This window comes from Podarcis vaucheri (genome assembly GCF_965113315.1).
Source record: "Podarcis vaucheri genome assembly, chromosome: 7".
Taxonomy (NCBI): Eukaryota; Metazoa; Chordata; class Lepidosauria; order Squamata; family Lacertidae; genus Podarcis; species Podarcis vaucheri.
Genome location: NC_138765.1, coordinates 50852039 through 50874923, shown reverse-complemented (window position 1 = coordinate 50874923; position 22885 = coordinate 50852039). Strand labels below are relative to the sequence as shown.

At 39.2% G+C, this 22885-nt stretch overlaps 1 protein-coding gene across 10 annotated transcripts in view; it reads right to left on the bottom strand.

Moving 5' to 3' along the window:
• Positions 1 to 22885, bottom strand: part of NFAT5 (nuclear factor of activated T cells 5) — a 64732-nt gene that overhangs the window by 25635 nt on the left and 16212 nt on the right. For 2 of the 10 annotated variants that reach the window (XM_082229275.1, XM_082229270.1), the window contains exons 2-3: positions 12970 to 13095; positions 1206 to 1770 (exon numbers count right to left, since the gene is read on the bottom strand). In XM_082229275.1, coding sequence (XP_082085401.1) covers positions 1206 to 1770; positions 12970 to 13095 — 691 coding nt within the window. The other 8 variants (XM_082229273.1, XM_082229277.1, XM_082229274.1 and 5 more) reach the window with 8 other exon arrangements.

Genomic DNA, 22885 nt, shown 5'->3' with positions numbered 1-22885 from the left:
AAATATACTCTGTAGAGTTTATTATGATCTACCTTTACAAAGTTATATTTTAAGTATGGAACTGGAACAACAAAGTGTACACAAATTGAAGGTGATTTTCCTACAGATGGGAAGGTATTTCCTATCTGCACAATATTCACCAACCTAAGGATAGTTTTGTGAACATACCACAAACACATACAGAAAATAAAATAAGCCCACTGTTTTATTATGAGCTACAAAAATAAACATTACTGGAAACCAGTGGGCAATCACTTGGATCCCAATATTCCCCTGTATGAGCAGTGTGTGTGTGTGTGTGTGTGTGTGTGTGTGAGAGAGAGAGAGAGAGAGAGAGAGAGAGAGAGAGAGAGAGATATTCTTCAGGCAACCGCACTCACCTCTCTACTCTGAAGATACCCTATCCTTCTGTAGCCTGTTTTAAACTGACACTGAGGTTGCAGATGGAGAGAAACAGTGACACATACAACCTTATGAGTGGAATTGTATTCTGCTCATGCAGCAAGACCTTTGGATCCAAGCCACTATTTCTAAATCGAGATGCAGTTAAGTGAAAAGTGTGAAGTGGAAAAGATGAGAAACCACCACCCAGGCATGACTACAGACAACAATAGCAACACACACACACACACACACACACACACACACAACCGAGAAGCACACAGCAAAACAGGATTAGAGATTTATTTCTGAAAAATCAAATACATAACTGAAGTGACATGGAACACAAATTTGGTTCAGCATATTTTAACATTTTAGTAAGTGTTAATATAATAAGATCAAAATCAGCTGTCTTTAATTGATGGAGAGAGTGAAACAGAAGTAGGCGAAGTGCAGATCCCTTATAAATAGCTTTGTATGGTACTGTTGAGGAAGACATGGAGGAGCCGATCTCAGCTTCAGGGACTACATTTTTAACATGCTTTTATTGAAAAGCTTCCTATTCACTAATCAGTTTCCACAGGGAAGAGCTAGACAACAATTCCAGGACAGATTAGTTCAATAGTTGCTAAATCAGACTAGAATATATATTCATATGTAAACCTTGCATTTTAGCATAAGAAACCATTGAACTTAGTTCCAGATTATCACCTCTCCTGTATTTCTCAGTGTGAACCTGAGCTGAACACTAGGGAAAAGTTAAGGTAATGCTTTTAGCTTGTTTTTTAAACATATGTTGATAGAACTTAAAGGCAGATACCAACCCATTTCCTGCTTTCGAGTTGCTTTTGCTGTCCGTGCTGAGCTGAGAAAGGACATAATGAGGCGCTTTGGCACTGTCAGCATCAAAGATATCCATGGTTGACTCTTCACAATCTCGCCGTTTGATCCCCGGTCTCTGCTTTGGATTTCGTTTACGTGATTTACGTGGCACCTCAGTGTTATCATTGTAGGAACTGGTGCTCATGTTACTGAAGTTGGAGGGGGAATCCTCCATCCACATACTGCAGCTCTGCTCAGATTCCAATCCGCACCCCTCATCCTGGCAGGACATCCGGCTGTTGTCCAGCAAGTCCTCCGGTGGTGGTGTGATGTACAGGACTGTGTGCCTCTTCGGTGTGGACTGTTGTTGCTGCTGCTGGGCTGTGTTATTGGTTAACTGCTTGTCACTTACCCCTCGGTTACTTACCCCCATGGCTGAGGAGCAGCTCTCCACTTGCATAGCTTTGCTGTCAGTGACTGAGGTAGAGTAAATGGTGGGACTGGAAGAGGTGGTAAAGGAGCTGCAAGCACCGCCCATGGAGGAAGAGGAGGGAGCTGAAGAAGCATCTGCGGTGTACAATTCAGAAGTAAATACAGGGTACATGATCCCAACTGTGCTGGCTATAGCAGTCCCTTTGAAGTAATGTGATTAGTGAACTGATTTTTCCCCCAAATGAATGTTTTGGAATTTGGCTTGTTTTTGAATTTAAACACTTCAAGTGATATAAGGCTTAAGCAACACAGAAGTATTCTGAAAAGTGTCCAAATGATACTTCCATTTTTGTGCATGTGGCAATCAGACTTTTTTCTTTAAATTTTCTTTAAGTCATAAAAAGGCTGTAAGCAAACAAGGGCGCTTTTATTGCCTCAGCTGGACTTTGAGTTTAAGCCATTTTATCTAAAATGATAGGAACCCCAATGCAAGACATGTGTCAGTGCTTTTAGGCCACATTTCATGCCAATCAACCAGCATCTGAAATTTTTGAAAAAGGTGGGACTGTGCTTAGCCACAAAGTATTAAAATAAGTTTCTAACCTATGAAGCAGAGAACTACAGGTCATTTTTAATGCAGACACTCCCTGCTTCAGAGGCAAATCCTGGAATAAAAATATGAGAAAATAAATGAGAAGAGAGCTGCTCATTATTCCAGATATTAACTATTAAATGAGAAATGAAAGACAAAAATAACTTAACCGCAACAAAATGGAACTGGTACCAATCACCATTTATGGCTTTAAAAAAATTATTCAGCTGAGATTTGAAATCAGAGCATGCTGGTAAGAAAATGGAAGAGGCATGATCAAGTCACCTCCTTATGTGTTACTTCAAGTCCATAAAAATATAAAACGAATTAAAGCCACCCAGCATTACTGATGGCATAAGTAGCAGCCCATGTCTCAGCAAAAGGAACATTATTAGGGTCGATGGCTAAATAACTACCAGGGTAGGTGCTGGCCTAAGAATTAGATATCTGTTTGCGACTAGGGCTTCTTAAAAGCAGGTTAGGCAAGAAGAATGCATAGATAAAATATATTTAACTGCCCACAAAGCCTTCACTCCTCAACAGTGTCCTGAAGTCAAAGTGATTGCTCTGAGCTAAGGAGATTGTGGGCTGCAACTCTCTGCATATATCTGAGAATGCTACTAAATAAAAAAATTACCCACCAGCTTAAGACATCTCCCTATTCCAGAATAATTAGCTTAAAAAATAGCTGTATTAAGTTGATAGCACTACCTGCTGAAGGGAGCAAATAAGATTGGTAAAACTTATGTTAACTATAAAAAGGAAGGTGGCTTCTGATGACTCAATGAACAGAATTTCTGTGTTTAAACTGAAAGGGTCAGAAAAAGGAATTAAGATTGTTGCAGGTTCCTTTTCTTTTAAATGCATTCAATATGCAATAATATACTTAAGGTACAGAAAAAACATAAACTGACATACTGACCTAGTGAAAATGTTAGTATTGCATTAAGAAGCCCAAGAAATATAGACTAAAAGCAAAACAGATCAATCTGTTTAGTTTTAGTTATGAAGGTTTCAAATGTGAACCTATCAGTCAGGTAACAGTGCACTCTTCCCTTAGAACTACCCCCATCCCATCTCTAGCCAGTCTCTGGAATAATCTGGAGCCACTGACAGATACCAGTTCCATTTTCCAGCTTGTTCCTTGGCAAATGCAGTGGCTGAAATTGGAAGTTTCAGTCACTCAGAACTGCATTTTAATTTTTTAAAAAAAACCAAAACATTTTCCAAGTCCTTTTTGTATCATGCATTAATGCAATGCTTTCCTTAGAAAGATGTAAAGTTTGCTAATTTCAGTGACTATATATAATTGCTGATTTGCAGCCACTTTGAGTTGAAAAGTTTGCTATGGGACATTATTTTTTTACCTAGCTTTTGTTAAAATAGCACTAACTTCCATTTGCTTTTAAATAGTCACCCACCTAGAAATGCAAAAATGCGGCTAGCATACTGCATGCACTGTAAAACATGCAGGAAGAATGCTCTAAACTTGCATTGCTGCAGACAATCCTTTCCCCCTCTCTAGTAGCACCCCACCCCGAAAGGAAACTCCATGCAGAATATGACCATCTCTGGATTCTTCCCCAAACAAAGATGATCATACAAGGGTCAGGCGTTAGTACAGAGGCTGCTTCATCTTTGATTTAAGGTGCAGAGAGTTTACACACTTAAGCTGTGTGTTTGGCACCAGCCCATTATGCTGATCTGTGAATAGTGTGGATAGAAAAGTAACCATGTTCCTATCTAAAATGGAAGAGTTTGGAACTTTCACATCAGTCCACACTGGGGTAGTTATGCCAGGCAGGATTAGCAGACTGAAGAGGGAATTCACATAAAATAAAATCCTACCAAGAAAGCCAAGGTATGCTAATTTTATCAAGCAAAATATTAGCACCAAGTTAAAGCTTGAAACCTGTGTTAAATAAATAGTAACTTCCTTAAAAGGAAATTCTCCAATTAGTATAGTTTTGCAGATAATTTGAAAAACACAGACTACCAGGACCCTATTTTTTTGCTACCCCTGTGAATCAGTCATGTGGACTGCAACCAAATAATTGTTTGGTTTACTTAATCACAGCTGTGCCAAGTTATAAACGTGAAGCTTTAAAGCTTAAAAAATAGGCAAGTTTAGTCACACCAATGAAAAAGAACTAATTATATGTCCTTATACCAATATTAATAATATAACCCAGGCCCAACATCCTACTATTGCATTTGAAGTTAGGCAGGCGGACCTCTTTACTTTTGTAGCTGAAAAGGCTCAGGAAATGATTGATGCATTACACATCAGTGAGATAAATGCTATTTTTTCAGGTAGTGTATACATAATTTGGATGCAGTGTTAAATTCAATCTGAAAAAGTAATGGCAATCCCTTGACTGATCACTCCATACTAAAGCAGTCTCAAACCCTTTTTATTATTAACAAAATGTCCTTTCAACTGAGCCCAAATCATGGCAATAAGAGTGCCAGCCATTAGGAGTTAGCCAAGTCCAAGACATAAGGAGATTGGCTTTCTCTAGGAAGGTGGTCACCAGAAAGTAACCCCTCATATTCCCACTTTGCAACCTTAACCCAGAAACACAATCCTCCCACTTTAAGCATTTTCCTCTTACTTCTTGAATAGAATTTACTCACTAGGACCCAAGAGACACAGCTCAATAAGCACAAACTCAATGTTTGGGGAGGGTTGGATATTTTTACTGCATTTTGTTAAATACAAGATTACAGTCTAACAAGGTTCAGTTTCAGTTACATTTTAAAGCCATTTTAGAATTACAATCACATGCCAAGAATGTTTTATGACAGTCTCCAGAGGCATGGCAACAAAAACTACAATACACAGTTATCTGTGCAAGTCATTTTATAATTAGCTCATCCAAGATCCAAACAGGAGAGATCACACTGGAAGTTAAAAGCCCTTTGAGCTCCAATACCATCAATAGTCAAAGATGAAATAAAATATGTAGTTCAAGAAAGAACAACAAGCTCCTGCACCCTTATTGGCATCTGCTTCAGTTCTGTCTTAGAAACAAAAGGACTCAAAGCAAGCCTGTGCAGTGCATTGCAAAGTAATGGCCACCCCTGCTCTGTGCTACAAGTGACAGCTCATGTCAGTTTGCAAAGACCCTTTGCTTTCCAGGTACTAGTAGCTTTTAACCTAAATAAGCATTTTGTTTTTATGGCAGTGAGGCAGTTTTTTAAAGCCTCTCCTCTCCTCAGAATAAGATTTAGGAGATGAGAATCAAAGAGGTTATGGGCAGCTTGGGTTATTAGCTAAAGCTACAATAGCTTTATACAACCTTGGGAGACTAAGACTCTAAGATTTTAAGCCCTTTAAAAATTCTCTGTCCTCCATCAGCTCACTGCTAGTTTCAGAGAGATTTGCTATCTTTAGGCAGAGCTTAAAGGAAGCCATTTCTTGCCCTAAGTTATTTCTCTTAACATAAGCCCTTCAGGGCTACAAGGCTTTTCAAGAAGACCAAACATCAGTTCAAGTGATGAGAAAACTAACAGGCAAGCTACCCTGCAAGGCAAAGTCACCTTCCAAAGTGGAGAACATGAGAGATCAAAAGCTAAGGCTTGGGATGCCACCTGTATATGAACCACTATTATGCACAAGCAGCTGGTGGAAGAACTCACAGCTTTCCAGAAATTGGCACACTTGCCATGCTATTTGCTGTTCAGAAAACAGAATGAAAACAATAAGCATTCAACAACACAGGGTGAACCCTTGGCATTTTGATAGACTCAATCCCCAGAGCCTATCCCTACACAAGTGTCATTTATGAACCTTGCATTTTCTATTCTTGGCAGTCTCCACTTCCAATATTGCTCAAATCTTTCTGTGGGTTAATTTTGCAGGACCAGTGAATTCAGAGCGACAGTTTTGGAGTAAAGACAGAAGGACACGAGCCCTTGTGTTGTCAAAGGCAGAAGTATGAACCGGGACAAAGTGGCTGCAAACCTGCTTCCGACACCTTCTGTGTCAACTTTGGCTGCTTACTTTTCTTCAGCTTCATTTATTGATGTAAAATCAAAAACTTTATTAAGAGTTTAACTTCAGTCAATCCACTATTTATAACAAAACAAAAAGAAAAAGAAAGGAAAGACTTATGAAGAAGTCTGAAAACAAGACCGACCTATACCCTGGGTGAGATTGGATGGGTTAAGTGTCTCTGGTACTATTTGTCTTCACTATTGACAGACACTGTCACACAACCCACCACACGATGCCTGTCTCTGAATGGCGGAGCTAGAATGCAAGTTAAGTGTATTAATAGAGAAAACAGCTAGCATCCCAGCAAATATCATAAAAGCAATCCAATTTACTTTAAAAGTTCAAGGCAGATTCAAAGTAGGTTGGTTACTTACATTAAACCCCCAAACAATTTTAAATTCCCCATTACATTCACATGCCAAAACAAGTATTATTTAACACAATTAAAAACAGGATTCAGTCTGCTTTGACAGACGGGAAATCCATAATTTGACACTCATATTTACAGATGCACAAGTGGTTATTTCTTACCTGGAACTTTTGTTGGGTGATTCATGTTCACCAATTCAGACTAGGTGGTCTGCCACTCAAGAGCGACAATCAGATGCAATCAACCAGCAAGCATGAATTCAGAGCCCTCATACCTATTTGTCCCTGCCCGGTATTCCTCTCCAGAACAAGGAAATGCTGCATTGTCTTGATCAATAAACTTAACATTTCTCCAAAAAGGAAATGACTGTCCTTTCTGGTCCAATCTTTACAATATGCGATAATTAGTTGGGTAAATTTTTCACACTAGTCATCAATCTATGAAGCTGGTAAGAGGCACGTGATAATCTCACAAGTGTTCTTACCATAAGCATAAGCAAAACCCTACAACTACTGCTCAGTGGAAACATAGACTGACAGCTAACAAACTCACCCCAAATCTAACCTACTAAAACAAATGTGTTTTGTTCAAGAGCAAATATAACTGATCGGTCAAGAAAAAACCTCAGTAAAGCGTGAGACTCTTGATCTCAGGGTCATGGGTTTGAGCCCCACGTTAGGCAAAAGATTCCAGCATTGCAGCAGGTTGGACCAGATGACCCTTGTGGTCCCTTCCAACTCTACAATTCTGAAATTCTATGAGAAGAAGAGAAGAGAGTTTTAACAGGATAAAAAGAGGTAGGCACTGGCAAACAACCTATTTACTTTTACTGGATTTAGTGCAAAGAAGAAAGCAGGTATAATGTATGTAGCAAGGGTCCTTGTGCAGTGTATTGTGAAGAACATTGCTAAGCTTAAATTGCACAGCAATTCAGGCAGATGAGGAAACCATCCCTAAAGCAGCCACCGAAGTCTCATAAAGCTAACTGGACAATGAACTCTGCTATGCCTCTCTGGAGCCATATGTGTGCCAGTGTGTGTCTAAAACTATTGATCAAGCAGCACAATGTCAAACAACATAACCTGCCTTTAGAAGACAGATAAGAATCCCTTCTAGTCCCCTTTTTGCCAAATACACACACAACATAAATCACTATCTTAAAAAAATGTGATTTATCTCCTCCTCTTTCCATTGACATGTAGAATCTTGCCAGTTTTTAAACTATGTGAATTTGAAACTTTGTCAGAATTATATTGTACTCTGAGGTATAATGCACATTATCATGCAAATTAAGCCTCATGTCACATTAACCATGTCAAAAGAGAAAGTATAAAATCAAGGCTTTATAAAGAGAAGCTACAGAAGACAAATGAACCCTTTGCTATTATGGACAAATATAGTCAAAATGACCTAAGATGTGTTTTTATACTCAAGTTTCTGAGCAACTACTTGCTCCTAATATGACAGGAGCTAATATTGCTAGTTTAAAAGTGCGTTCCTTGCGGGGGGGGGGGGGAATGGTACCGACTTAGGCTACACCAATGGTAAAAATAAACTAAAGGAGCACTTATTGTTGCACTTTTTTTTTGCCTTCAAGCAAATCAAAATGATTAAAAACAAGGCACTTGACCTTTCTCCACCTTCTGAAAGTCATGGCCCCTCATTGAAGAGAGATTTGCATGGTGTTTTTAAGACAGAGGTAGGCAAACTAAGACCCAAGGGCCGGATCCGGATCCCACCTTCTAAATCCAACCAGTGGACAGTCCAGGAATCAGCGTGTTTTTACGTGAATAGACTGTGTACCTTTATTTAAAATGCATCTCTAGGTTATTTGTGGGGCACAGGAATTCATTCATATATTTTTTTCAAAATACAGTCTGGCCCCCCACGAGGGCTGAGGGACAGTGGACTAGCCCCCTGCTTACCCCTGTTTTAAGACATTTGTTGTGATGCTATAAAGTTTAATATCAAACTGTGAAAGGGAGGTTGGCAGATATGTGTTGGAGTGAAAAAGCGACAGATTTGAGACAGGTCATTTCTCAGACCCATTCCTGAAGCACTGCTTCTTCCTACTTAGCAAACACAGCATTTCACATTAAATGCTTGTATCCTGCTAAGAAACACCTGTTTGCACCTTCTGGCAAGAGACACTTAGAAATAAACTGGCTGCACAGAAAGGATAAGCTCTCTCTCACTCTCTCTCCACACACACATAGTTTTTATCAAGATGTATCTGCCTTCAAAAGATAGACAACTCTTCCCAGCTTAACTATATATAGTTCATCATGAAAGTTCAGAAATAAGCTGAGAACTATGTTAAAATTAAGAATTCATAGCTGGTTAATTTACAAAGAAACCACCTCATGTTTGGATTGATGAATATGAAACACACCTTTTATGTTAAAATAATCAAATGTGCTCTTAAAAGACCAATTAGCAAGACTCAGTTTTAAAATGGTTTAGACTGATTTAAAAATTGGAAGCCAAACACTAATAGCAGAACTAGCAGTCTGTTCCTGCAGGCCCTCATACCTTAAATCAGCCAATCCTGTTCCTCCAGAAATCTGAAGTTAACTGCAGAAAATCTTTATGTAACCTGCTTATGTGTCCCAGAACCTCAGATCAAAGCACTGAAAGAAAAACCTGGGGCAATCTGATTTGCAGCCAGATACTGTGTCACCCTGTGGCTAGGGAAGCAGAGAACAAATGAAGTAAAGTCTTAAATGAGGAAAATATTTTTTACCAGCTCTCTCCTCTTAATCTAGTCATTGGCACCAGTAATGGCAACTGTGTCAGAAAGCTTAAATAAAGGAGAGGGAGCTCTACATGTAGCCCAAACACAGAATATTTGCTTCGGTCTTCATGAAGAAACTGCAACCAGCTTTAAAAAGAGTTGCTTTTGGATTCTTACTGATTATAAAAAAGCACAAAACTGCCCCTTCAGGATAAATAAGAGTAGATACAACAGATTTGCACAAAACAATAAGGAGTTTTGTTTTTCGGACATAAAATGGGCTCCTGCAGTTCTAGATTGTCCAAGGTCACCTTCCCCTTCCAGCCACTTGACAATGTGGCCGATTGGAAGCTATCCTTGTCTGCCTGATGGAAGGACTAGAATGAGTGAAAGTGATGCTTTGTCCCATTTTATAAGTGATTTCAATCTCATAAAACCCTCCACAATCCCACAGCCATAACTCCCATCTTCCCAAAGTCCCTAGCTAGATTGCTCTTTGAAAATTGGGATGGTTCAGTCGGTAGAGCACGAGACTCCTAATCTTAGGGTTGTGGGTTCAAGCTCCACGTTGGGCAAAAGATTCCTCCACTGCAGGAGATTGGATTAGGTGACCCTTGTGGTCCCTTCCAACTCTACAATTCTATGATTATTTCTACAGAAGAGAAGGCCAGGCACAACAGTTCTGTACAGAGAGCACAATACCCTGAATGTTAATGTGGTGGCTGATTTATGTCCCCCTTTTCATCTACAAGTAACATCTTAAAGAACTCTGGCATGGTTCAGGGTCAAGCAGAATGACCTCTGCATCCAGTTTTGGGGAAGCTTAGTACACTCAGCTGTAAAAGCCAAGTCAACCTGCATCTTCAAAGAAGGAGTGTGTGGCCCACACTCTGATATGGGAAGAACTCCTGGGAAGAATTAGCCCCTCCATGATAAATGCTTTCTAGAATTCCAGAATTTCCCAATGCTAGGTCTTCCTAAAACTCAACTACTAGCCAATGACTACAATATATTCTTTTTGTTCCTTTTGCCTTGCCTGTAGAAAAGGAGCAGAGTCACATGAATGCTCTGGCCCAAAGTTTCAGCTGGGACTTCAGCTTATCCATGTCGGAGGAGAAGGATCCTCTTTGGGTCTATGGTACTGCGTCAATCCCAAATGGCAGATACATGCTGCTTTTCCCACACTGAGAAAGAAGAGATACACTATCATACCAGCAGGGTCTGTGGGCTTTAAGCTGAGTGACCTATTCAACAAGATTTCTTGTAAGCGTTCATGTATTTGCTGAAGGTTTTACTCCTCTAAGGGCTTTCTCCTCAGTTTCTTCAATATCCCGAAGTAGCAGAACTCTCACTTCCAATATTCCAGACATGCTTGATTAATATTGCTCCTACCTGCACACAAGGTAGTTTCCTTCAATATATTTTTAATGATTGGGGGTGGCCGAACTGCAAACCCACCATGCAGACCTTCCAAGTGTCCCTATTTTCCAGGGACGTCCCTGATTTAAAGAAGCTGTCCCGGTTTCTGATTTGATCCCAAAATGTCCCACTTTTCCTTAGGACACCCCTATTTTCATTGGAGAAATGTTGTAGGGTATGGAGTTGCTTGACTCCTGAGCCATCTGAAGGCAATCCTGTACAGGGAAGATTTTTTTAAATGTTTTATGTTTTATTATAATTATATATATATTGAAAGCTGCCTGGAGTGGCTGGGGCAACCCAGTAAGATGTGTGGGGTATAAATAGTAAAATTATCATTATGGAATGGAGCATTCCTATTTTCACAGGAGAAATGTTAAGAGGGTATGCACCATGTGAATTCAAATCTTGGCAAACTTCATATTGTTATCACCGCTATTTTGTCTCTGTCTCTCTTCAGTATCCATCTCTGCTTATCTTGACTGATTCTCTTCCCAGCATGTTAAGGCTGCAATTTCTGAGTTAGCCTTTACAGCAATTTGATTGTCCTCTCTATAAATTATCTGGATTTGGAGCCTACTGTATCTACATTCAGCACTGCTGCAATATAAATAACTGTTTTTTAAAATTTTGGTCTAAGTGCACTCACTTAAAACTTTAAAACTACAAATCTAGGGGCAGTCTCTATGATGAAAACTTAAGTGTGAACCACCCCTTCGGAACAAACTGTAGGATGCTGACCACAGTAATTGTAATTATTTGGATTTAAGTTTTTAAGTTTTTTAAGTCAGAGGAACATTTAATCAATTAAACATTTAATACTATTAGCAAAGAGATAGAAAGAATATTGAAAAAGTATTCTTATTCAATTAATATGGTCCCCTATATAAATACCATATTGTGGAATATGCTAGTTTTCTTTAGTTTTTGTTAATATGAACTCCCATAGGTTCAGTTTTTGAAAGGAAGTGGATTGACTGTCAGACAACTAATGCCTAGAAGTAACAGACACATAGTTCTTCTCATCAACTATATCAGATGCTTGAAAATGATCTCAAAATATGAAAATCAACAGTAAAGTATTTCTGTGGATTTAAAGTGCTAGCAGTTTTCAAAATATCTTGCAACTGTTGTTCTCTTTTGACTGAATTAGCTTCTGAAGTGCAGAATGAAGCTACACTGGATGATTTGTTAACTAAAGTAGTCTTGGATCTAATTACCAATCTCCCCAATACACAATTAAATCCACAGATTTCATTAGGGAAAGTATTCAAATATATCAGCATTGAGCAGTGCTGTAAAGTTTTACCCTAGACTTAAGCCTTGTACTACCAAACCAAGAGGCTCATTTTCAGTGTTGAACATACTAGAGAAGGCACTCCTATCTAAAACTGAATAATGCACTGAACACATTGCTTAGTCCAGCTATGCTCTGACAAAAAATAGCCTTATGGAGAAGGCTAGACTAGGACAGACACATGATGTTCTATTACAAATATTACATGGTCAGTCAAGCAATCTCGGCCCATGAGAGGAAAACCGTGGAGCAGCACACCCATTAGGGTATTATAAAGTTGGAGGCATTCCAGATGAACAAGAATTTGAATGCCAACTGCCAATTCAGGTTTGCCCCTTCATAACAAAAACAGTCGTCATTCCCCTAAACAGAAGAAAATGATCCAGCACAAGGACTTTTATTTTAAAAGAACAAACTGTATAAGGCTGAGTGGGTGATAACTTAAGTTTAAAAGATATTTTGGTAACTGGATTCAAACATACCTACGTTTAGCAGGTATCAACTATCCCTTCACACATCATCTAAACACTTTCAGGACCAAACAGAAAGTCATGTAGCTGAATCATTCATGGTTTCATCAAGGCATGTGGTGGTGGGGAAATGAAAGTAGAAGCCACAAACCCAGAACACTGCTGCAGATTTCATTTCTGTCCTGGTTTGCAAGGCAGGATTCTCTGGCCCATTCAAACACTCCCATTTAGTTCTAAACTGGCAACTACTACATCAAAATATAATATATCTGAGGAGTCCAGCACCACCATAGTGGCAAAAGAGGAAATGTGCAATAAAATTTCCCCTACTTCTAAGTCTAAGTTAGTCTTGTGGGTTTTTTTTAAGACTGCAAACTTTTCCAGCACTGCTCATGCTGACAACAATATTAATATGCATTAGGTCCTTAATTTTACTCAAGTGGAGTACTTACCAGCAGCAACTACACCCGGAGGGGGCGAACCTGCCTCACCACCACTTGTTTGACTCATGGATGCTACAGAGAGTTCTCTGGAAGGTGGTAACTGCAGCTCCTTTGGGAGAAGGTCATAGACAGATTCTAAAAAGAAAGAAAAAAGATGTCTTAAGAAAACAAACAAATGTCCCTATATTTTGCTACCAAAATACCAGGAATGCTAAAAATGATGTTGGTATGCCTCAAATCTATGATAGAAAGAAAAGGTTGTATTACCTCAGTACCAGAGATAAGAGTCCAAAAGCACTGAAAGAGTCTAGCAATTACACAGGATATCAGTAAAAGACTAAATCAAAACTTTGGCATTTGTAAGAAATTCCATAGATACTAACTTTCCATCACAATTATGGCAATGTATGCCAACCAATTGCATTCACCAAATTTTACATGGTTTTTAAGGCTTTGGACAAGCATCTGAAGAGCACCAACTGTGCCCTGCCAAATCACAAACCAGCTTTTGGTGTGTACATGAGCACTATCACACATCTCCCTTTGCATCCCTGCTCCAAACTATATAAAATTTCTGAGACACTAAAGACTAATATTGGGTAGTGCAAGAGTAATGGAACAAAACCTATATGGAAAGTATTACAAAGATTGTCTAGGAAGGAAATATAAGCAGGACACAAGCTCCTTGCTGGTTCCTGTTCAGATTTTTCCAGTAAGAAGCACAATGAGTTTCATTTCTACGGAACGGTTAGAATTTGACCCTTAACAATCAACTCAACTCTTATAACTGACTCAATTTTCCTTTTTACTATGTTCTGTTTCATATAAATCCATGTTTTTTTCATAAAAGCAGTCTTCAATATTCATGCCAAACAGCAACTTATTTACTTTAACAGAGATAATATATGTTTCTGATCCAGACAATCCACTTTTCTGATTCAGATAATGCACTGTAACATTTTTTTTATTACATAGATCACTAAGTTCTGGCAATTTTCATTCATTTTGCTCAACTATACATTATAAACTATCACAAAAAACAGATACCCAAAGACGTCCATTTATCATCTGTTACATGATTTTGTATTATTGTACAAATGGCAAGTTTTTAGCCTCCAACAACCCTGGATAATAATGCTCCTAAACACCAACCACAAGGAGAGGAGATTTGCATGAGACCAAGAGGAGGGTATTCCATGCTGCCTGCCTCCCAAATCAAAATACCAATGAAGTTCTCCTGAGCTGGGTTCACAGAGTAACTCAACAGAATTGTAAAATCCAACCTCAAAAGGAGAAAGAACGCTACAAACCCCTGAACACATTCCTGGCTTGGATTAAAATTTGGAATGAATCATCAATTTAGTTTTCATTACCTTCTCCAAGGAGTCTCATTTAGCATTAATAATATCTTTCCATACAAGGACAGGCCCTTTATTCAGGTTTTAAAATCCAGGAGGGAAGCAATGGAATGCAGCCCACACAAGGCAACAATGGGCAACAGATCCAGCTGTAGCCTTTGAACTGCAGTTGGCACTATGACTAGTAGTACAGAGTGAGAAGATACTCTGCTAACCCTAACTCTTGAGGCATGCAAACAAGGTGAAATGTTACTCCTTGCAGGGGAATGAATGTGAGCATTATCTCCTTGCCAAAGCCCCCTAGAATATTCTCAAATCTGCCCTTGTGTAGGCACAGAAATCTTCCCCATTAAAATGTGTGTGACTTAAGAGAAAATAACTCCACTTAGATCTCTTTTTTAAACAGTGATATAACAACCTCTTTAAAACTAATCCACCTTTCAGCTTGGGCCCCCCAAAGTTGAATAGCTTACTTCAATACTGTACGTTTGTTGTTACAAGTTAACACTTTGCTTGCAGAAGGCAAAGATAGGGTTCCAAGCAGACTTTACAATTCAAAGTAGCTCAAGCGCGCAAACAAGGAAAATGGCCAGGCACTGTTGGAAAGAAGGCCTGCCTTAAAGGGCACAGCAATACAATTGTGGCTACTTTGCCCAGCCTTACATACCAACCACAGCTTACACCCGGTGTCCAAATGTTCTTGTCAGCACAGAGAATAAACCTGGTGCAGCTGGGAAGGAGGGCTGTGAGCAGAGGAAGAAAGGGGGTAGATCAGTGCAGAGCCTAGCGGGGGGGGGGGGTGCTAGTCAGGTTTTTTGCCTCAGGTGAAGTTTCCAGAGGGGCATCATTGAGGCTCCCAGCCTGTGTGTGTTTGTATGGGGAGTTGCCAAACTGGGTCTTCGACCCAAGAGAAGTAAAGCCTACTTTCACCCCTGGATCAGTGGACAGTGCTTTTATCCCTAATTAAAAGCCACTACAGCTCATCTAGGGAAGTAGTCTCAATGAGAGCTTACTTTTAGTGATTGTACAGGCAATACGGGGCATTCAACACCCACTTTATATATACATGCAATTATATATAACTGCAGATTACCCTTTAGAAAAAAATCTCTACCTTATTTGGGTCACTGAAGGCAGTATCAAACAAAGTAGTTCCATTAGCACAATGACATCTGGTTGCTCAACAGAACTTCCCACTACTCTCCTCAAATCGCCCTCCTCCCAGAACCGATTTAGGTGCATGGAAAGGAGAGGGGAGTTCTTTGGCACAGCCAGAAGATATTGTCTTAATTAAGTTACTTCATCAGATACTGCCCTAATTTATTTAGTTTATGTAGAGCATTATATGCACAACTCACCCAAATGATTCCATTGAAGAAAAAACTATAAATAATGATGTATTTATATTGTAGCACACCAAAATATACAATAAAACCAGGCAGTAGTTATGATGTTAGTGTACCTCCTTAGCGAAGGCATTCCAGTAACAGGAGTAAAACTCAGCAGTTCGACAGAGCTAAGGGCACCCAACACTCTGACAAATAAAGCATCTGGTATGACACAGATCCCTATCATGGAGATCTCATTTCTACTGCAGTTTCTGAACAGGGTAAGAAACAGAAGGAGCCTCTTGCAAAAGCAGGATGAGAAGCTGTTTCTTATATTTCCTGAACTCCACACAAATTAGGTATGACCATGCCTCTGTCCCATGCCCTCAGCACATACTGGAGTACTCAAGGGAGGGGTGTAGAAGTAGCTACAAATAATGGCTGGCTCCTTAGCCAAGTCACGATTTGTGGATCCCTTGTGGACAATAATTACCTAATTCCAAGATTAATGTTAAGAAAGTACTTCGTGCCACAAGGTGTATGTCAACAGCCAATAGTTCAGGTGTTTAGTTCTAAATAAATATTTTATTGCCAATTTTAATGTTTGTTGTTGTTGTTGTTTGTAAATCACTTAGAGGTTCTAATTACAATCAAGCAGTATAGAAATTTTGTTAAATAAATATATAAAATTGGCAGAATCGTCACATCTTTTTGCCCAGGAATCTTTGCTGATTTTTGCTTCGGAATGCTGACGGCAATTGTTTTGGAACATTTATTCTGCCAACAGTTTCTGCCCTGCAAAGATACAACATTCTTGTCCACTTCAAGCTTGGGTCTCAACATGACTGGCAACTGCACTGGAAAACATACCAGTTGCATGCCTGATGCGCATTAGCTTTCTAAAAGATTATGACAGCCAAGAATAACTGCCAGCATTCTACACATAATCATTCTAGCATCTTACTACTGTACTGCTTGCTGAAATAAGCACATCAGCTTCTAGGTATAGGACCTTGTTCTAAGGAGAGAGAATATCAGAACTTCCAACTATCAAGCAATACCAGTGAATCTGAATTGTATTGTCACCTTAGCTAGCATACTTTCCAAATGGGCTTTGTTATCCACCTTTGTTATATCTGAAACTAGAGGAGCACTTTTTCCTCCTTAAATCATATTTTTCACATCATACATATATTCAGTTGCTGAAAGGGTTTAGAAGGATTCCATCCCTTTAAGTAAAAGCCAAATATCTACCATCTGGTCAACATAATCTGTACACATCTCTTTTTCTGAGAACAGGGGGTTGGACTCGATGGCCCTTGTGGTCTCTTCCAACTCTATGATTCTATGATTCTAAGTCAGATATGCATCAGAGCAACACACAACAGTCAGAATGCAAAGAATTGCACAACTGAGCACATGCAACCAATATGGCTGTGGGCTCCTGCTTCTCTGTCAGAAGGCTACCATGCTATAGAGCAAACCACTCTTTTGAAATGGAGGAAAATGTCGAAAGTAGTCAAAATGCCTTCTAGGCATTTTTCATGGTTAAAATATTCTCTGGATTCTAATCAATATTGTTTAAATATTTCCCCTAATAACATAATCGTCCCTAAAATACAACTTTACATATATTTTTTTGTATACTTGAATAAAATATGCTGATTTTCTTAAACATTATTTCAACATTTTAAAAGTAATTATAAAAACATGTTTTGAACTAATTATATACAATATAGCAATGTAGTATCTTGTTGACCAACTTTTGCTGCTTTTATCATCTTGATAACTAGGCAGCTTTCTTCCTCCTATCACCGCTACCAAAATGTCTGTTTTCCTATTCATTTCTTTTGGAACATACCACAGAGGTCTCCCTTAATGTGTGTTTTGCTATTGGTGCGGGTCCAATTGCGACTACATGGAGATTTCTGGGTGCCAGGTTGGTGATTGACATATCCATCGAGCCAGCTGACTCGCACACAGTCCTCCATCATCACATCAAGCGAAATAAGTACAGTTCTGAGTACAGATGTATTTGACTATGCTACAGCCATTCCACCCAAATGGAACTCATAAACCACAGTTAAAAACCTCTGCCTTAGTGCATTGTTAATACCATTTCCATTTCCACAGTGAGTTTCTCCTTCTCGCATACTGGGATAAATGAATTGTTGTAAGAGCAAGCAATGTAGTTGAGATCATAGAATCGTAGATTTGTAGCGCTGGAAGGGACACCAAGGGTCATCTAGTCCAACCCCGTCAAGCAGACATTCCGTTGTGGTGACTGCAACCTACATTTAAGGTGCCATTTGGTGCCCAGTTAATATATGAGTTTCTAGCACTATCCCTTTCTTCCTTTTGCCATTATTGAATTACATGTAAATTCTCCTTCTGAACTTGACCCCTCTACTTGGTTTGGAAACAGAAGCAGAACTTCAGAGCCAAGAAATGCATGCTGTTCGTACAAGCATACTCTCATCTGATTCACCAATTCCAGGAATGGGGAGCCTTTGGTCCTCCAAATATTACTGAACTACAACTCCCATCAGCCCCATCAAGTTCAGCAACATTTGGAGGGCCAAAGGTTCCCCACACCTGAAATATACCTTCTCTCATTCTTATTATGAACTTCATCTGTAATTTTGATTTCTATGAAGGCCATACTGTAGAAAAACAAGGCCTAAGTTCAAAAGTAAGCAAACCATTCTGAACAAGATTAAGGTATTCAGGAGGTAATTTCCTTCCTCTGTATTAATGGAAAGCAATACAGCTGGCTCAAAACTAATGACAAATTGCTGCCTGCATGAATGCCCATCACACCAACTATGAGAGCTTTGATGTAAGTAGATGTTAAACCAATTTTAGAATCACAGAATTGTAGAGCTAGAAGGGTCTCCGAGGGCCATCTAGTCCAACCCTCTGCAGTGCAGGAATCTCAATTAGATGATGATGATGATGATGATGATGATGATGATGATGATGATAATAATAATAATAAATTATTTATACCCCGCCCACCTGGCTGAGTCTCCCCAGCCACTCTGGGTGGCTCCCTATCAAATGTTAAAAACAGTACAGCATTAAATCTTAAAAACTTCCCTAAACAGGGCTGCCTTCAGATGTCTTTTAAAGATAGGATAGCTGCTTATTTCCTTCACATCTGAAGGGAGGGTGTTCCACAGGGTGGGCGCCACTACCGAGAAGGCTCTCTGTCTGGTTCTCTGTAACCTCACTTCTCACAATGAGGGAACTGCCAGAAGGCCCTCGGCGCTGCACCTCAATGTCCAGGCTGAACGATGGGGGTGGAGACGCTCCTTCAGGTATACAGGACCGAGGCAGTTTTGTATCATATTGTATATAACAGATGGCCATCCAAAGGGAGTCCACCACCTCTCATATGAGTCTGTTCCACTATCAAACAGCTCTTACTGCCAAAAAGTCAGGATCTCCATTCTTATATCTTGAATTCATTAGTAATTTGAAAGCATTGAATCCATTATTTTCAAGCCAACAAACCCAAGTTATCATGCAGAAACTTAACTTTCTTACTGTGCTTATGTAGGAAGACATGGTTTACTATTAACACACCCTAGTATGTATAAGGTTTTTACAGATACTTGAATGTTTACTCAAGAGTGTTAGTTGGAACAAACAAAGCTAACACTGGAATGTGCTATACTGTTCCAACCAAATACATACTAGGCACATGAAAAGGCGCAGAAGAAAAGCAGTACATCAATGGAAGCTTTTAAAACCTAAGGGGATTAACCTTTACCCCATCTTATGATATGCTGAACAGACTAACAACCTCAAAATTTTCATTCTAGAAATTCCTAGCCCTTGACACATTTTTATAGTTCTTCTCTGCACCATGCACAATTATTTTTACTCAGCTGTGAATATTGGAAGTACCCTACCTAATATTACAACTGAGGCTTCACTGCTACTGTGTATAGAAGCCAATTGTTTGAAAAATCATTTTAAATTCTGTAAAAAAAAAAATCTAGCAATAACAGCTGGGATAAAAAATGGAAACAAAGTAAGAGGGAAATGGAGAAGCAGCATGGCTTAGGTGCAATAATAATAATATAATAATAATAATTTATACACCACCCATCTGGCTGGGTTTCCCCAGCCACTCTGGGCAGCTCCCAACAGAATATTAAAAACACAATAAAACATCAAACATTAAAAGCTTCCCTAAACAAGGCTGCCTTCAGATGTCTTCTAAAAGTCAGATAGTGTTTGTTTCTTTGACATCTGATAGGAGGGCGTTCCACAGGGCGGGCACCACTACTGAGAAGGCCCTCTGTCTGGTTCCCTGTAACCTCACTTCGTTCAGCGAGGGAATCACCAGAAGGCCCACTGGACCTCAGTGTCTGGGCTGAACGATGGGGGCAGAGACGCTCCTTCAGGCATACTGTAGATCTTTCAGGACTGGGGTTATACGGTCTCGTTATATGGTCTCTAGTTATATGCTAGAGCCCTGTTCAGTGAAGCGAGGCCACTAAAAGCCCAAGTCTGCTCCCCCTATGAACAACAAATATGTTCATATTTGGCCCCTACAAAGCCACAAATGCTTTTCTCCAAACCACTGTTTTGCCTTTGGGTTGGGCTAATAACGGAACAGCCAGACAGCAACTCTCAGAGGGATTTCATTTGCCAGTTTTAAACTTGAGAGAACAAGAAGCCCAGCACCACTTGAAAGCATCTATTAAGCAACCACTAGAACCCTACCCAAGACCCTTTTGCTCTCTAGCAATTCCAGCACACCAGTTTTTCCTTCACCACTATGGATGCTGGAACAGAAGAGAGGCGAAAATTCTCATAAAGACCAGGACAGGTATCCAATGCTACTCAGAGTAGATCCTTGAAGTTAATTGGCACAACAAACTTAGGTTCATTAATTTCAATGGGTGTGCTCCTGAGTAGGATTTAGTTGGATACAACCATAGGTCCTCACCAGATTCTGCAATTTGTGCTTCTCAGCACAGATGCCTATTAATAGCATTTACTACTGCTCAGTCCTTGCCAGGTTACAGTCTCCTGTTCTGTAGTAAACACAGCCTACGTTAACAAGTCTATCAATGTAACTTTCCTGTTATGTCAAGACTTTTAGCTGGCTAATGATGACCATGGATACAGTGGTGTAGCTTTAGTATTTATCTTTAAAACTATTATTTTTTTTAAAAAATCAACCATAGTGTTACAAGAACTACTATTTGCTGTGGAATTAATTTTTGACTGTTGTTTGTGAAAAGCAATAGTATGCAAAGAAATAAAAGCACCAGCAAGCTTGGAGGAATTGCAGGAACAGGTCAGAAAAAGAATAGACCTGTAGCACTTTAAGACTAATAAATTTATTATTGCATAAGCTTTCATAAATAAATCTGCTAAATCTTTAAGGTACTATGGGAGTCTGTTTTTGCTGCAACAGAATAACAGCTCATAATCTGAAGTTAACACTCTGGATGGAGTTTATCCTGATACAAGATGTTGGTTAGCACTTCAGTCAGTGAACCTTATACCATGCATCTCCCAAAACAGTTGTTGGTTTTTTTGGCTGATGAGTTTTAGAAGTTTCTTGGTCACCTGAACTTCCTGCAATATTTACAAGAAAGTTTCTTTATCTATTTCCATCAGCTAGGCTTTTTACTTTTTAAAGAAACAAGGGGTTGCAGGCAATGCTAGTTCTACTCAGAAGAGACCTACTCAAATTAATTGATATTAGTTCCATTAATTTCAATGAGTCTACTTCAAATAGAAAGTAAGGAATCTATGTGGGATAGAAAACTGATCCCAACTGTCCTTAAGTATTTCTTCACCCCAGAGAAATCCAGGACAATACAACTCAGTTACAAACTAGATTCAACCAAAACAGCAGAGGCAAGATCTATAGACCTCTCAAATGTAATCATTCTTAACACACCCTGTAAGCAATTTAGAATATAGGAGAGCTACAATATGCTAGCTACAGCCTGCAATGAATTCACTTCAATATACCAAATATGTCAAAGTTGACTAAGAGGATAAACAAGATCAAGGCAATGTTAGCACTCACTCTCTCTTTACTTCAACTATTATAATTAAGGAAAATTCGTGAAGTACTTGCCTGGGAGCTACAATTTATAAGCAATTACAAGAATGAACAGATCTTTTTTTTTCTTCTTCTATTAAGTTTTCTTCTTAAAATTTCCCCGGAGACCCCCAAAAATACATTATGAAAACTTGTATCCCTGTACATACTGTATATAACAGTATACATATACGTACATATACAGATCTTTGTTTCTATGGGTATTTGCAAGTACCCATCACCCCTGCTAATGAACATAAATATTCTGTATAAAAGTAATGAAGATGTTACAACTCTTCTAAAATTTTAAGAGTTTAAACTTTACAAGTAAGAAGAGATTACTCTGATTTCTAGTGTTACTGCAGGGGAGAATGAAGCCTGTCATCCACCTTGTGATGCAGCTGTCATACTCCTTAGCAGATTTGAAATCAGTAAGTTTTATTATCTCAAGACTTGACTAATACAAAAGCTGCAGCATGGACTCAGAAAACCGTTTAGTTAAATGATTGATCGTTGAAAATAATAATTCATGTATATTCAGAATCCTGTGTTTTATTACAATTCTTATTTAAAAGCACCTAAAATTCTAGACACTGTACAAAAATCAAAAAGCATAGGCTCTGCCTATAGGTTTATAATTAACAGACATGATAACAAAAATCATTGGAAGAGAGGAGAAAAATAAGCAAATTTAGAAACAATTCTTACATACAGTTTTAGAATTGTCATAAAGATTAGGTGGAATGTTCCCTACAGGAGACAGTTCTAAGACAGGGGGAGCCAAGTTATACTTGGCCCCAGCCAGTTGGCTGTGTCACTTTTCACTTGCTGGGTGCAGGTGAAATGGCTGTTAATGAAGACAGTACAATGAAGAAACAGTAAAGTGTAAGAATATTATAATGTTTGCTAATTGAAAACAGTCTAGCCCAGTTTTTTCTAACTGGGGGCTACATGGCCCACTGGGACTCCCCAGGATATTTTGGGGGGCCACAGGTGAAAATCACATAAAGGGGGCCACACCATGAGGCTAGGGGGCCACAGAGGAAAGTGAGAAGTGAGGGGGGGTCATTTTTAAAAATCTGATTGGCTGGCTATCTGCTTGGCCAATCACAAGCGGGTATGTGGGTGCCCCACCAGGACCTAACACTCCTTTTTGCCACGTG